The sequence below is a fragment of the Ursus arctos genome, unplaced genomic scaffold, assembly GCF_023065955.2.
Source record: "Ursus arctos isolate Adak ecotype North America unplaced genomic scaffold, UrsArc2.0 scaffold_1, whole genome shotgun sequence".
Taxonomy (NCBI): Eukaryota; Metazoa; Chordata; class Mammalia; order Carnivora; family Ursidae; genus Ursus; species Ursus arctos.
In genome coordinates, this window is record NW_026622763.1 from 50900484 (window position 1) to 50918075 (window position 17592).

At 37.4% G+C, this 17592-nt stretch overlaps 1 protein-coding gene across 7 annotated transcripts in view; it reads right to left on the reverse strand.

Annotated features, from left to right (window-relative positions):
* The window catches only part of METTL8 (methyltransferase 8, tRNA N3-cytidine), an 83040-nt gene that overhangs the window by 13573 nt on the left and 51875 nt on the right, over positions 1–17592 (reverse strand). For all 7 annotated transcript variants that reach the window (XM_057318544.1, XM_026492573.4, XM_057318530.1 and 4 more), the window contains 3 exons: positions 14702–14793; positions 4797–5164; positions 2622–2671 (listed from right to left, as the gene is read on the reverse strand). In XM_057318544.1, coding sequence (XP_057174527.1) covers positions 2622–2671; positions 4797–5164; positions 14702–14793 — 510 coding nt within the window. The remainder of the gene's footprint in view (positions 1–2621; positions 2672–4796; positions 5165–14701; positions 14794–17592) is intronic.

Consider the following 17592-nt stretch of genomic DNA (forward strand, 5'->3'; position numbering starts at 1 on the left):
AAATCCATATATTTGTGACCCCCTAACTTGCTGGGTGGTCACATGTGTTCAAAATTTTCTCAGGAAGCACTCAGATGCATATAGCCCTATGTGATAGGATGGCTAAGGGCAAGGGTGGAACCAAACTGCCTGTGGTTTGAATCCTGGCTCTACCACTCAGTTGAGGATCTTGGAATAGTTACTTAATTTCTCTGTAACTCCGTTTCCTCATCTATAAAGCAGAGATAAATATGGCATCTAAGGTCATTGTGAGGATTGAAGGGATTCATATAAGTTTCCAGAAAGATGCCTAACTCAGAGTAAGCGCCTAATAAATGTTAGTCATTATAATTGTTGTTGCTATTGCCATTATTATTATTATTATTATTATTACTACCACCATATTATTATTATAGGAAGATCTGCCTCTGCTGTCTAGGAACTTAAAAACTTAAGAACTTATCACAGTTCTATAAAAACTTCCATATAACCCAAAATGCTTCTCTGGACACTAGCACATCTAGCTGATTATAAAAGGTATGCAGTCAACCTTTGGGCAGTGGTTACTAAACACCCACAAGATATAGAATAGTCTAGTAGCTAAAGGAAAGCATGTGCCATCTGCCATGTGTCCTACCAGGATGGCAGCATGACCTCTGAGACTGAATTCCCACTGCAACAGCAGCCTAAGTTGAAGTCTTGTGACCACTCAATGACTTTCCAGAGCTTTTCTGTAAAATCAGCTGACTGCCTTGGCCCTTCTCCCAGCAAGCAGGTGTAAATATCACTACTACCACCACACCATTAAGCACTCTCTTGGCAGGGGGTTTAAGCATTAAATGATCCTTGGAGAATGATATGACCTCTCAATTCCAGAGGTCTAATTATGGTAAAATATTCAGAAAATGTAAAACATTAATCCTATACTCTCCAAAAGTAATAAAATATAATTTCTTAGGTGGGGAAAAAAGTCTAATTCTCCCTTTGGAAGGCTAATAATCACTGGTTGCCTTTAGAGATGAATTAATTATCTTAGGTTATCAAGCTACAATGATTAAAACAACAACAACAACAACACAGAGCCAAGAAGTGTCAGGAGTGAAGAAGTAAGTGCTCGCAACTATTCACTGGACAGAGAAGTAAAGAGGGAAAAATAGAACTAACAAGTGGGAATTCAGAGACATTAGCCAATATATGTTGAGCTCTATCTGTATTACACTGTTAGGCTACATGGAAAATCAGATTAGGGTAAAATATGCTTTCTACTTCAAGGAATATAAGCAGTGGTTGGAGAGACAAGACTTAAAGAAATGATATGCTAAATAATACCTTGCGATGAGTCATAAAGTAACACACTATCAATTGCCAAAGTAGTAAATTTATGTATACTGTAAGTTCAGAAATTACAGGGGTGAAGGAAACTGGGTGTGTGGTATAAAAGAGTAGGAAATACTGGCCCAGAAATGGGGAAGAGGGAATACAAAGAAAATAAATACAAAAAGAGAAAGGCCATTCAGAACTGCAAATTTGCCACCATCACTTCTGTCTGGCCACTTCAACTGGTAATCTAATGGTATTAGGAAATTACTATTTATTATGTTAGGTTTAGAATAGTAATGAAGAATGTACTGATTTTTTCTTTGGAGCTACATCATAAGTATTTAAAAATAAAGTGTCATGATGTTGGCATTGTGTTAACTGTTAAACTGAGGTGGTGGTATATGAGAATTCACTGTATTACTCTTTACCTTTCTAAATGCTTTTACATTTTCACAAGGAGAAGCTAAAAAAAAATAGCATCATTAAAATGTAAAATACACATAGAGAAAAGACTGAAAGGAATTAAAACAAAAATGCTGACAGCAGCTATGTTAGGATGATGGGGATGATGGGTGATTCCCACCCTCCTTTCCTCTAATGGAAATGTTCTGCAATGTGCTCATGTCAATTTTATAATAGAAAAATAATGTGAAAGCTATTGTGTAAACTTGAAAAAAACAAACAAACAAACAAAGACCAGCCATAGGTAAAAGGTGCTAGAAAAAGCTTTGTGAGGAGTGTCGTCTTCATCATGGAAATACCACAACATATACGTGAAGCAGTGAACAGGAGAACACCTCTGTCCCTATCATCTATGTCTGCTTTTTTGTCTTAGGGTTAGTTGCTGTCACCTCTAAACAATTTCAAGTGTAGACATAATCATTTGACAAAGGGAGGTCTTATACTGGGTGTGGCCCCAGAAGTGATGACAAAATAAAATGAGGGTTAAAGTATAAGCTTTAAATTCAATTTTCTGTGTAAAATGGCACCACCATACCTGGAGGAGCAAATAGATCTCTGAAGTTTAGCAATTCACAGCTTAGTGGAAGAGTCAAATCTCTTGCTCTTTTCTTATTCTCTCATCCACACACACACAAGCTTAAAAAATTACTTCAACCCATGGCTGTGAAACACTCTTTTCAGAGTAATTCCTAATTCACATAAAATTAGACACTAAGACTAAGACAATTCTTTTGAAATTTGTTTAAGTCATTGTTTATATGTGAACAAGAATACTACTGGCATATACATGACATTTTTCCAGAATTTCTCAGCGCCCCCTATATATGTAAAACTTTGCAAGAGAAAACTTTAAAACTCACTGTAACGTGTTCAAAATTGGAAAAACACTATTTCCAGCTCCACAGCCAACCTAAGAAATCAAAAGAATAAACAAATATCATGAAAACCAGGTTAAATTTTCCTCACCAACATTAGATTGTTTTATTTTCAAAAACTAGGAAAAAATGTACTTGGATCTCTATATGTCGGATGGTTTCCTTCCTTCCTTCCTTCCTTCCTTCCTTCCTTCCTTCCTTCCTCCCTCCCTCCCTCCCTCCCTCCCTCCCTCCCTCCCAACCTCTCTCCCTCTCTCTCTTTCTCTCTTTCTTTAAATATTTTATTTATTTGACAGAGAAAGAGAGCACAAGCAGGGAGAGCAGGAGAGGGAGAAGCAGGCTTGACGCTGAGCAGGGAGCCCAATGCAGGGCTCGATCCCAGAACCCTGGGATCATGACCTGAGCCGAAACAAACGCTTAACCAACTGAGCCACCCAGGTGCCCCATAGGTGTTCGAAGGTTTTCTAAATTTTCTAAATTCAAAAGCATGGGTGGCTCACGGGGCACCTGGGTGGCTCAGTCATTAAGCCTCTGCCTTTGGCTCAGGGTGTGATCCCGGCCTTCTGGGATGGAGCCCCACATCAGGCTCCTACGCTGGGAACCTGCTTCTTCCTCTCCCACTCCCCCTGCTTGTGTTCCCTCTCTCGCTGGCTATCTTTCTCTCTGTCAAATAAATAAATAAAATCTTAAAAAAAAAATAAAATAAAAATAAACTCAAAAGCAATGGAGTAAGTCACAAGAATAATACTGACAAATTTAAAATTTTTACACAACAAAACTCAAACCAAATTAAATGGTGACCAACACACTGTAAAAAAAATTGGTAATAAATACAGTAGAATGGTAGAGTTTGTTTAAGAAATTAAAGATAAGTAAGCAAAGAAAATAAATAGAATACAAAAGAAGTGCAAATAGCTCTTAAACATTTGAAGAACTATGTGACCTAGTTAACAATCAAGAAATGCAAATCAAAACAAGGTACAATTTTCATTTGTCAAGGAGGAAAGCACTTAAAATAAGAATTTTTAAAAAATATTTTATTTACTTATTTATTTGAGAGAGAGGGAGAGAGCAAGAGTAGGGGTGAAGGGCAGAGGGAAAGGGAGAAGCAGACTCCCTGCTGAGCAGGGAGCCCAACACGGCACTCAATCCCAGAACCCTGGGATCATGACCTGAGCTGAAGGCGGACGTTTAACCAAATGAGCCACCCAGGCACCCCTAAAATAAGAATATTCTAACCCATGAGGGTATGATGAAACAGACATACAATGCCATGAATTGGTATTAATACAACTTCTTAGAAAGTGATTTGGAGAAAGAAAATATATTTAAGGGCATTAAAATTTTAAAATAAATTATGAGCCAGTAAATCTAACCCAAGATAATAAAAGGAAATACAGAAAAGTCTATACCCAAAGATATTTTCTGTAGAAAACGTGAAAACAATTTAAATGCCTAGTATTGTAAAAACAGATAAGCAGATTAAAGTACTTTCCACAGAAAAACATTTTGCAGCCTGAAAATATTTATAGAGAATTTTTAAGTTAGAAAAATCTGCTTTGGTTGCTTATGTTATAATGTTAAATAGAAACAAAGCAAAACTCCAAAATACAGGTACAGTATAGCTCAACTGTATAAAATAGTATAAACAAAAGGAGAAAAGTCAGTAAAATGTTAAGCGTGGTTAACTCCCTTGTATGTGGGATGGTAAATAATTTTCTCTTATCTACTCTTTAGCAAACTCTCTAATCAATATATACTACCTTTATAACCAGAAGGAAGAGATTTATTTTTAAAAATAGAAAGTCAAGGTCTATACTGGATTACAGGTAATTATACATCTCACTTATTTCTATTTCACTTAAAAAGGGTTAATAACAGAAAGAGATAGCAATTAAGACCAAAACTTTATTGGTATTTAAAACTGCCTTCAAGTTAAAAATGAAAACAAATGAAAAAAAAATTAAAATCCAAACTTAGAACCTGATGATAGACATGAGTCCCTTAAATATTTTTAATGCACAGAAGTATACTGAACACTTATTTAGTTAGATTTGATCATTTTCCCCCTAAAAAAATATGGATTATTAATAAAGACATATAGAATGTACATTTCAAAGTTATTTGCCACCTCCCATCTTTGCCCCGGCTGGACAGTACCTCTAGGATTCTGAAAGTGGCGTTGCTACCGGGAAACAATTCTGTCTTCAGAGGTCCTTTTCTGTGTTCTTTAGAGTCTAGGTTGGAAAAATGCAATCCTGCTTTGCTTTGACTATCTGAGGAACCACACCTTTCCTCATGATTTTTTTCTTGAGGCATGGTAGGGCGGTGCACTCTTGAGAAACCATCTGCAGCACTAGTTTTTGCATGATCCCAGGATAATTCTCGCAACTTCTGTTCAGTTTTCTGATCAACTGGAATAATTTCGGGAAATTCCCTCAACAGCCAGTTACGATCCTTGAAAAACTTATTCTTATGAATCTTATAAAATGTGTCCCAATATTTACTAGCTTCATCCTCATACTTAACTAAAATAAAGAGGGAAAAAAAAGATTTATTTTACTATGAATTATGTTTACTATTAGTTACTATTTTAATAACTATATTTGATACTGTTAAATATATTACAGACATTATCATTTATAACAATTACATTTACTATTGAATAATTTTAATATTAGAGTTTTTATTAATCTGATTTTTTTTCCTCTTACAGGTTAAAACTAGAGTACTGATTCTCTCAAAATGTGTTAATGTGTGGGGTATTAGGTCCTATTCCCCATAAATCTGCTTCTGCCTTAATCATATGGCCAATAAATTTTTGTGAGGAATATAATCCTTGCAAACTACTTTCTATATACTAAATCTTGGATTCTTAATAATCACATTTTCACCAATAACCTGTAGGGCTCTTTATCATCTTAAGGAAAGGACACCTCATTTTTTAATTTCTCTATAAATGCAGTTTCAACACGACGAATATCTTATGCAAATTGGTAATCAGAGAGGAAACTGCAGAATTATAAATGACATAATCTTACAGCCAGAACTGCCCTTTGAAATAATCTATTCCAACTCCCTTGTTTTGCATTTGAACAAAGAACAGCACAGAGCTATGAACCCACTTGTTCCAGGTCCTGAAGCCCAGTCACAACAGAGCCAGGACTCCTGGAATCTAGGGGCCGTTCCATTCTTCCCCCACCGCCAGAGGAATCTCTTCCTACTGACATCTCCTAGTATGAAGGCTTAAAGAGATATGCCTTTTTAAAAGACATTTGCATTTTATGATGTCCCTTAGATTTCCCTGGTCCCAGGGTCAGGGTTAGGTCAACAGTCTCAGGACTTCAGACAATTCTTAGTTTTCTGCCTCTTTTTATTGTACCTTAAATTAATAAAATAATTAATTCACTCACTCCTTCACTCCTTCACTCAACAAACATTTCTTGGTCACTACTATGCACCAGGCCCAATCCCTGGGTTAAGAATTATTCTCATCCAATATAGACACATGACATTTTTAAAGTGCTTTCAAAGAATAAAAAAGGCCTTCTATTGATATAATTTCAAGATTTAATGATGGGTGAAAAAGCAAAGTGTAGAACAGTACGTCTATGACACAATCATCTGCTAGGAAAAAAAAGAAGATAAAGAACACATGTGTGCATACACAAAAACATAATGCATGTACAAACATATTTACTTGTATATGTGCAGAATACTTCTGGAAGGAAAATCACATAATTAGTAATACCGGCTGCCTCTAGGAAGGGGAACTCGGTGGCTGGGGGCCAGGGTTTGTAAAAGAATTATTTGAATTTTGATCTGTATGAAATAACTACCCTCCAAATAAACTAAATTACAAATAAAAACAATGGACTCATTTCTTTCATAATTTTAAAGAAATCCCAATCCTCAGATCAAGCAGTTGCCTGAAGTCAGGTTCATCTTTCTTATAGAATCTTGTATAGTTTTCCTTTTCTTTCCGTTTTTATCTTTATGGCCTTGTACATGGATCTCCACCCATCTGGCCACAAGACTTCCTTCCCATCAAGGCCGAATCGTATCTGGCAGCAGCACTGCTATAAAGACAGAAACTCCCTTCTGTATTTAAGGTCTGTGAAATGAAAGTAGATCTCTGTAACAAAAGAATTATGTGAAGTTGAAGTACAAAACATGCTCACATCTGCACTAATGGAAGGAGGCCATTTATGGTTAATCTAAAAATGTTATATATTATCTTTAAAATAGTTCTATATCTACTTTTAAGAACTGGAGTGTACCTGTTATACTGTGTGAGAAAATAAAACAACATTCTGAAACCAGATTCAGGAGGAATTAGGAAACTATCAAATTTCCCCAGGGTCTTCTCACACCTTCTTCCTTTTACCCTAAAAACTCTCTTTGTAACTCTATGCTGGTAAAAAAAAAATTTGTTTAATAAAAAGCAACCACCTAAGAAGAATTACATTTAGTCAAATCTCTAGTATCTGCGTTTTCAATACCAAGCTACTGTGAAGTGAGTTTGAACCTATCATTAACTAGAATGTAGTATTACACCTCAATTAATTTGTGGAAATATTTCCCTAGAAATTAAGTGGGGCGGGAAGGGCATAAATAGCAGGACTGCAACTTGAAAGAAAAGAAGTTCATAGCAGTGCTATTTAAAATAGGAAGAAGTAGGAGATAACTTAAATACTCAACAACATAGGAATGACCAAGCAAGACACGCAGGTCAAAGCAGAGCAATTTTCCGTAGCAATTAAAATTTAAAGGATAATGGTATTAACAGAAAACATTCACACAGACTGGTCTATACACTGATTGCAACTCTAAAATTTATTTTATACTGATATATAACAATCAGATGAAAATTTAGAGCAATGATAACAATGTAATGATTATTAGGTAGTTCTTTCTTTTATAAACGTTTATCTGTATATTACACACAAAAACAGAATCTTAGTTGAATGCTTCATTCAACTTGCCTATGGAGTCTCATTTGATGAGGGGTTGAATAAGGTTATCTCTATGTTCAATGTCTAAGAAGTCTATGTACTTTCTTATTAAACCCCATGAATTTATGGAGAACACTGAACAGTCTCAGTTCTACAAACTACAAAATCTTGGATCAGATTGCTATCTTAAATATGAGGCTGTGCTACCACCGTTTTAATTTCTACAGGTTATAAAGAAGGTGAATGTGGGGCGCCTGGGTGGCACAGCGGTTAAGCGTCTGCCTTTGGCTCAGGGCGTGATCCCGGCGTTATGGGATCGAGCCCCACATCAGGCTCCTCCGTTATGAGCCTGCTTCTTCCTCTCCCACTCCCCCTGCTTGTGTTCCCTCTCTCGCTGGCTGTCTCTATCTCTGTCGAATAAATAAATAAAATCTTTAAAAAAAAAAAAGAAGAAGAAGGTGAATGTGCAGCAAGGTGACTGGAATCTGGTTCAGATTCCAAATACATAAAGCATCTCTATTCAACCAGATTATGCAATCTTTAGAAAGGATCTGATTACTATGAGAACACCATGGTCAAGGGCTGCTAATATGTACACTCCAAGCCTTTTCCAAGTATTTCCCATTCTTCAGGAATTAAGAGAAAAAAACAAAAAACAAACATAAATTACTATACCAATTATAACAATAACACATATTGAGTGTTTATTATGTGCCAGGTACTATGTCAAATGCTTTACTTGGATTTTTCCCCCCATTTAATCCTAATAATACCTCTCATACATATTATTATTCCAATTTACAGACAAAGAAATTCAAGGTCAGAGGAGACAAAAAATTTTCCAAGGTCACCTAGCTAAAGCCAGGACCCAGACCATGTCTACTGGGCTTTAAAGCTCATGTCCTTGGGGCGCCTGGCTGGCTTAGTTAGAAAAATGTGACTCTTGATCTTGGGATTGTGAGTTTGAACCCCACACTGGGTGTAGAGATTACTAAAAAAAAAAAAAAACACTTCAAAAAAATAAATAAATAAAGCTCATGCTCTTAATCATTACACTACATTGCCAACCTAACACTGAATCAATATTAGACCCCTTCAAATATCTCTGAAAATAAACTTGTTTTCCTGATTTTGTACTTTCCTCTCATTATGAAGCATCAAATTGAAATTAAAACCCCAGTATGACATAATCAGTATAATTAAACTGAAAAATAATGCTAATTGGAGGGAACCTTCATAAAAACAGATCAGAAATGCAGAATTAAACACCATTTGATTTATATAAAATATAAACTATGCAAGATTTTATGATTAAATTATGATGAGCAATGGAAACATAAAATGCTCTGTGAGAATAGATTGGTTTGTGGGATAGAAACAAAACAGAAACAGCACCTAGCATGAGTTAGGGTGAAGGCTAGTGGGCTGGACCTTTTTTGTCCTTTGCTTTTTAAGTTGTGCGTTCAGCAGTTATCTCAATCAATGCTGGCAACTCATAGTTCCTAGTAAGGTGTGACAGCTTCTGAGACGCCACAAAAGCTCAATCAAACTCACAATTATGGTTATGAGAGAAGGTAAACACCGTCAGCATATGAGTTGATTTCCTGAACTTTAAAGGTATCTGTGATAACGGGAAGTGGAAGAGCTATTTTCCTGACCATGAGTGAAATATTTAGTTTCGACCTGCTGTTAACTCATCTCAAGTTCAGGTCAATAAAGTTAAATACAGTGTGGAGAAATCTGCCCTGTGTTAATCTTGTCCAAATGATTTTCTATTTATTTATTTACTTATTTGCTTATTTTAAAGTAAAGTCTACCCCCAATATGAGGCTCAAATTCATGACCCTGTGATCAAGAGTCACATGCTCTATCCGACTGAGCCAGCCACACGCCCCAACCAATTTTTTTTTTACCACCTGATTTTCTAAACAGGTATATTAATGATCAATTTTTCTTGGAGAAGCAGTTTTTTCCTTTCATTTTCCTAGGCTGTGGATTCAGAGCTAATTGGTCTATGCCAATGGCAGTAAAGGGATGCAGTAATATGTTTAACCACAGACAGATGAAGCAAATTCTCAATTATTCACTTATTCAATACTGCTGAGGGAAGAGAGAATGTGACATACTAACTATACTTACTCAGAATTCACCCTGAATCACACTGAATATCACAACTAAGAAATTGAATTAAACCATTTATGTATCTGCCATATGATTAATATTAATTATGAAAAATTATCCCATTACAATGTAACAAAAAGCAATTTAGAGTTATTTTTGCACACCAATTACACTCTCAAAGTTGGAAATTTCCACGTATCACTGATAGAAGTTCATTGTCTAGTTAAGAAAAACCTCTTGGGGCACCTGGGTGGCTCAGCTGTTAAGCATCCAACTCTTGGCTCTGGCTTGGGTCATAATCTCAGGGTCATGAGATGGAGCCCCCTGTTGTGCCCCCGCCCTGGGCTGAGGTGTAGTCTGTTTGACATTCTTTCCTTCCCTCCCTCCCTCACTCTTGTGTATACACTCGCTCTCAATCTCTCTCTAAAGTAAATAATTAAATAAAACCTTAAACAAAGAAAACTATTACGAAAAGGGTGTGCGTGTGTGTGTGTGTGTATGTATATAATTTTAAGATTTTAAGTAATCTCTACACCCAACATGGGGCTCAAACTTACAACTCCAAGATCAAGAGTCGCATGCTCCACTGACTGAGCCAGCCAGGTGCCCTGTGAAAAGTATATTTCTAACAATAATGCATGAAATTTTAAACAACCAAAGCTGACTTAAAAACAAGTATTCTAGATTTATTAGCGCACAAAACTTTCAACGACTCTATTTTTTTTTTTTTTTTTTTTTACATAGGACACTTTGAAGTGGTAAAGGAATTCACAAGGTAAGGTATAATGGAATTCTTTTACCACTTTGGTGGACATAGATAACTCACTCTAGATAGGTAATTATTCGCAAGAATATTTTAAAGTAAAAATAGCAGCTGCTTTCATTATTAAGTTTTAAAAACCCATTACATTTTCTAAATAACCAGCTGAGATATAACACACTGGAGATGTTTTTAGGAAATTATAAAATATAATCATGTTAACTCAAAAACTGCCAAATGTATTTTCCTTATTTCTCTGAATTAACCTGCTTTTAAAAGAAATTTGAGCTATCATAAAATGCAAAAGAAATTACCAAAAGGAAATGTGGAATAAAAATGATTAATCTGGGCATCTAAGTGAAAGAAAAATTGCTAACGAGAGCTTGGATGTTATACATTTTAATCACAGAAATGAAATGTCAACCATCTCACAGCAAAAGACTGTACTACTGGTGATGCTTAAGCTCTTATTTTCAGAACTGTGAGGGTGTTTCCTGACTTCAGTTCTCACAACATCTGAGACAATAGGTGAGAAATGAGAAATGGGAGTGACAGGAGAGAGTGACACACACAGAGACCAAAAGAAGTGTGCTAGAGAGGAGGCCAGCAGGGCAGAACAACCAGTATTTCCGCCCAGTGGCATTAAAATTAGAAAGATAAGATCAACAGACAGTGTTTATGCTGTATATTGTCTGCGAATGGAATGCTCTGTGATGGGAGAAAACGCACTCTTTCAACGACTTAGGAATCTCCTGGATAAGAAGAGATGGTGTTTAACTAACAGGCACAGAAAAAGAACCGGGTCAGAGCTTCCTTTGGGTTTTCACAAAGTTTGTGAGTCGAGCTTTTTCACCGATCCATTCACCTTGACCTGTATTCATCAGAGATGCTAATTACCAAACAGGAAGCCTCGCCTAAGGCGTCTGCAGCCCAGCAGGTCTCTGATCCCTGGCTGAGCCGGCAGGGTGGCTGGGAAGGTATTTACTGTAATGTCCTGTCCCTCAACATAGTTCCTCAGGACAAAAGTTCCCTTTCTTTGCCATCCTCACAGCAGCCTCAGTTGCTGCTCTCTGCACCCTCGCTTACACGTGACGACACGGTCACCGGCATGGTGGGGTCCTCTCCTTGTGCCAGTTCCCTGACATGTGTGAAGCCCACGGCACCAAGTCGTGCTCCAGGGCAGGGTGGGGACCCGGCAGAATCCTTCCTCACTTTGAGCCATTTTTAAATGGAATCTTTAGGTCTGTGTTTCCACAGCAGCCAGAAAACTTGCTTAGAAAGTGACTGGACGTGCTAATAAGCAAACCAAATGCTTCAAAGCAGTATCATCAGTCCTCTCCAGCCTGCTTTTCCTGCTTCTGTAGAGAGAGGCCAGTCACCACCTTTCTATTTCAGTCACACTATGGTTCTGTGGGAACTGTCATTTTCCTTTACTGCGGTTTCCAAGGCCCTAAAATAACCTTCTCATTAGCTTCACTCAAGTTCATTGTTAACATAAATAGGCCAAAATAGGCAGCCTCGTACAGCGCACTTTAAGGGAACATTATCAGCACTGCTCATCTATTTATGTCCTAAACAAATATTCAAGAGAGCATGAAAAAAAATCCTTGGTTTTTCATATCAGGAAATATACTGTAGATAATTTTTAACTTCCCGGAAATGAATTAAGATGACTGATAACTTTTAATTCTGTTTAGGCTTGATGCTCTCTGTCACATCCAGGTGGCCACTAGCAGAAGCTTGAGTAATGTGGAAAATATGTCTGTGCAGCTGCTGGCAAAGAAGCAAAATTATACTTCCTCAGAAATAGTGTGACAGAGTTCCTGCAAAGGAATGCAATGTTGGCTGATTTGTAAGCAGAATTGCCACTGGTATGCACCCTCAAATCCAACCCCAACACTCCCTGGCCATATCCCACTCTGGAACTGTATGGCTGGAGCTCATAAAAATAGAATGGTTCCATTGTGGATCAGGTGCTTGTCTTTGCTGTCCACCCTACAGGACACATTCATGCTTAGGATAAGGAAGGAGAACTAGCTCTAATGAAGAGCAAACAATGCCAGGGGATAAAGTAAGTCATCGATGGTGGCAGAGGGTAAGATAGGGCAGAAGTGCCCCCTTCACTGCCTGAGAGCTGTCTCATTAGCTCAGTGTCCACAGCTACCTTTGCTTGCAAACCTTAGCCACAAATGTAGGCTAAGGTCACTAAAATAATAGTTAACTTTATCAGTGAGATTAGTGATTTTCACTATGCTTGGCTTGCACAGAGGAATTCAAACATCTTTCCCAGGGGAGTTTCAGAACATAGGATCAATCTGGAAATAAAATCCTATCGCAGGGGTTGGCAAAATTTTCTGTAAAGGGCCGGATAGTAAGTAGTCTTTGTGGGCTATGTACAGTCTCTTTTAATCACTACTCGACTGTATAGATAGAGCCCAAAAGCAGCCATGGACAATATATAAACAAATGAGTATGTCTGTGTTCCAACAAAACTTTATTTATAAAAACAGGCCGTAGGCTGGATTTGGCTCCTGGCCATAGTTTCTGGACACTCGCTCTAATAGGTACACTGATACTGCTACAACAGTGATCAAGAAATCATCATGACCAGAACCAAGCTGTTCTGGTAAAATCAATCTAGGGTATTAGAAGCCAGAATAATAGTTGCTCTTTGTGGGGTCAGAGGGGTTGGGGGAAGTATTGTTGTTGGGACAGAAAATGAGGAAGTTTCTGGGTTAATGGTAATATTGTTTCTTGATGTGGATGTTGGGAAAATTCATTGAGTTTTGTGACAATTCATTTAGAAGTTGTGATAATTTCTGTGTATGTTTGATACTTCAATAAACTTTTTTTTTTTTAAAGAAAAAAGAACCAACATGTTTTAAGGGGGAAATCATTTTAAGAAAAACAAGGTAGAAAAGCTTATCTGGAGAGTACATGTGTTGGTCAAAGTGTATATGGGTTCCTAGCTATGGCAGTGAGGACACAGACCAAATTTTTTTTAGTATGCTTTAAAAAAAAATGTGGTAAAAAATACACAACATAAAATTTGCCATCTTAACCATTTTTAGTATACAGTCCAGTAGTGTTAAGTATATCACTTGGTTATGAAACAGATGTCCACAACTTTTTCATCTTGCAAATCTGAAACTCTGTATCTGTTAAACAACAACTCTGTGTTTCCTCTTCCCCCCAGCCCCTGGTAACCACCATTCTACTTTCTGTTTCTATGAATCTGACTACTTTAGATACCTCATAGAAGCAGAATCGTATAGTTTTTGCCTTTTTTGTGACTGGCTTATTTCATTTAGCATAATATTCTCAAGGTTCATCCATGTCATAGAATGTGACAGGATTTTCTTCCTCTTCAAGGCTAATACTCCATTGTGTGTATATGCCACATTTTGTTTATCTATTTACCTGTCAATGGACATCTGGGTTGCTTCTACCTTTTGCCTGTTGTGACTAGTGTTGCTATGAACACGGGTGTATGAATATATCTTCAAGACTCCGTTTTCAATTCTTTTGGCTATATATCGAGGTGGGATTTCTCGATCATATGGTAGTTCCATTTATAATTTTCTTAGGTACTTCCATACTGTTTTCCATAGAGGTTGCATCATTTTACAATTTTACCAATTCCACAGCACCTAAGATTTCTCCACATCTTCACCAATGCTTGTTATTTTCTGTTTTTGTGATAGTAACATTAGCCAATTTTTTTAGAAGCCAGCTTTGAAGGTTGACAAGGTCTTACCTCAATTAAACTTGCAATATCAAAAAGCCTCCAAGAAAAGTACCTTGAATCCTTATGAAACTTGATGCTTAGCCTAAAAGGCCATAACATTTTGATATGACTTTACCATATTTGCTCAAAGTTTCTGAATTTGTTAAAAACTCCTGTTAAATACAATGCACAACAGCAGACTAAAAGATGTATAGCAAGAGGGAAATTTTAAAATTTCCTTATGTGTATCTCCCAGAAAAAGGTAATACTATGATTACCAAAACGGCAACTAAAGAGTCAATCCATAATTAATTTCACTAACTTTGGTCCCACTACACTAGAATAATGGAATTCTCCCAAATGGAGCAAGTGGATTGGCATGGGTAGAAGCCAAGAACTCTCCAGAGCAATGACACAATTAGGAGGAGAACATGTGAACTGAATCAGTGGAAGGCTGAACAGAAAAACCAGACTCCAGGAGCTACAACATGTAATTGCCTACCTTGTTCTTCCAGAAGGACTCGCACAGCTGAGTTTTCCTCTACTTTTTTTTTGGCTGCTGCTTCTTCTTCTTCAGACCATTGCATGTGATCCCTATCAAAAAATGAAAAGGTTGCAAAACCTGCTTCATAATTCAAGGCAGAAGAAGGGTGACAAGGGATACATCTTTCATTCTAAAATAATCAAAGGCAAATGATACAAACTAATTCCATGTTGAATGAATATATTTTGTGTTAGATGTTTCTTCTGATGGCGCTGGTACAACCCTGGAACTCCTACAGTTCTTCTGTTAAAATGTGGCTGTGTGGCAAGCCCCAACTACCTTTTGGAAATGACTGCTGAAGTCATGTCTCAGGAGCACTATGGAGCATGATTATTTGGGTGCTAGTATGGTTTGCTGTATTTTACTCTAAGGCTAAATTTATTTGCCTTTTTGTTCATTTATGAATATGGCATTCTTTAATAGTTTTTTAATCTTTTATAATACTTATATTCTAATACTTTACTATTAAAGAGATATGTTTTAAAATATTTTGTACTTACCCTCATTTTTTAAATTATGTTTAGTTAGCCAACATAAAAGTACATTATTAGTTTTTTTTTTTTAAGATTTTATTTATTTATGTGACAGAGAGACAGCCAGCGAGAGAGGGAACACAGCAGGGGAGAGGGAGAGGAAGAAGCAGGCTCCCAGCCGAGGAGCCCGATGTGGGACTCGATCCCGGAACGCCAGGATCACGCCCTGAGCCGAAGGCAGACGCTTAACGACTGCGCTACCCAGGCGCCCCACATTATTAGTTTTTGATGTGGTGTTCAACGATTCATTAGTTGCGTGTAACACCCAGTGCTTATCACCACACGTGCCCTCCTTAATACCCATCACCCTGTTACCCCATCCCACCCCCTTCTGTAACCCTCAGTTTGGTTCCCAGAGTCCAGAGTCTCTCATGGTTTTGTCTCCCTCTCTGATTTCTTCCCATTCAATTTTCCCTCCCTTCTCCTGTGGTCCTCTGTTCTATTCCTTATGTTCCACATGAGTGAAACCATATGATAATTGTCCTTCTCTGCTTGACTTATTTCACTTAGTATAATCCCCTCCAGTTCCATCCATGTCACACAAATGGTGGGTATTCAGCCTTTCTGATGGCTGAGTAATATTCCATTGTATATATGAACCACATCTTCTTTATCCATTCATCTGTTGAAGGACATCTCAGCTCCGTTCACAGTTTGGCTATTGTGGACATTGCTGCTATGAACATTGGGGTGCATGTGCTCCTTCTTTTCACTACATCTGTATCTTTGGGATAAATACCTAGTAATGCAATTGCTGGGTCATAGGGTAGCTCTGTTTTTAATGCCTTGAGGAACCTCCATACTGTTTTCCAGAGTGGCTGTACCAGCTTGCATTTCCACCAACAGTGTAAGAAGAGGGTTCCTCTTTCCTCCACATCCTCACCAACATTTGTTGTTCCCTGGCTTGTTAATTTTGGCCATTCTGATGCTGTAAGGTGGTGTTTCATTGTGGTTTTGATTTGTATTTCCCTGATGGCTAGTGATGTTGAACATTTTTCATGTGTCTGTTAGACATTTGTAAGTCTTCTTTGGAGAATTGTCTGCTCATGTCTTCTGTCCATTCCTTGACTGGATTATTTGTTTTTGGTACCCCCAGTCTTTTAAGTAACTTTAGATTTATCTTATTGGTTCCCTTAATTTCTGTAAATGGATTCTTTAACATTTAAATGATAGAATAGTTGATATAGTATATAAGAAGGTCAACTTTCCCAGATCTGGCACTTTCTATAAGTATTTTCAGTTTCAAAATTTATACTTCCTATGTGAGATGATATTATTTTCTGCTGCTAAAATGTCTTCATGGAATAGAAGCAACATCTTCATACAAAAAAGGTGGGGGTTTTGGGGGTTTGTTTTTACAAAATTTGTATTTCCTTTTTTGAAATAGGTAAGGTTATAAATGAGTGATGTAATTTTCTGAATAAACCATTTTCTTTTTTTTTTTTTTTTTTTAAAAAGATTTTATTTATTTATTTGACAGAGAGAGACAGCCAGCGAGAGAGGGAACACAAGCAGGGGGAGTGGGAGAGGAAGAAGCAGGCTCCCAGCAGAGGAGCCTGATGTGGGGCTCAATCCCATAACGCCGGGATCACGCCCTGAGCCGAAGGCAGACGCTTAACGACTAAGCCACCCAGGCGCCCCCTGAATAAACCATTTTCTTTTCTTTTCTTTTTTTTTTTAAGATTTTATTTATTTATTCGACAGAGATAGAGACAGCCAGTGAGAGAGAGAACACAAGCAGGGGGAGTGGGAAAGGAAGAAGCAGGCTCATAGGGGAGGAGCCTGATATGGGGCTCGATCCCATAACGCCAGGATCACACCCTGAGCCGAAGGCAGACGCTTAACTGCTGTGCCACCCAGGTGCCCCATGAATAAACCATTTTCTAAACAACAGAGAAGCCACATATCCAAAATTCAAGCTCCATGTAGCCTACTGATAACTGTAAGAAAAATCTCTCACATTTTTATATTTGTAGCTATCTCACTGATGAAAAAAGGGTGAAATATCAAATTCTTGACATGTATCATAATGGTGGTTGACAAACATTAATTGAGCACTTAGCATGATCATTATTATAATGATAATTACTATTATTATTGATTATATTGGTAGGCATTGTGCACATACATATATGTCTTATTTAATCCTTTCAAAAACCCTACGAGGGGTTTATAATCATTCTCATTTTGCATAAGAGGAAACAGAAATTTAGGAACTTATTCAAGGTCATATAGCCATTAAGTGACAGAGCCAGAATTCAAACCCAGTTTTGTCTCACTTCAAAGTCCATCCTCTTGACCAGTAGTCTATTACTG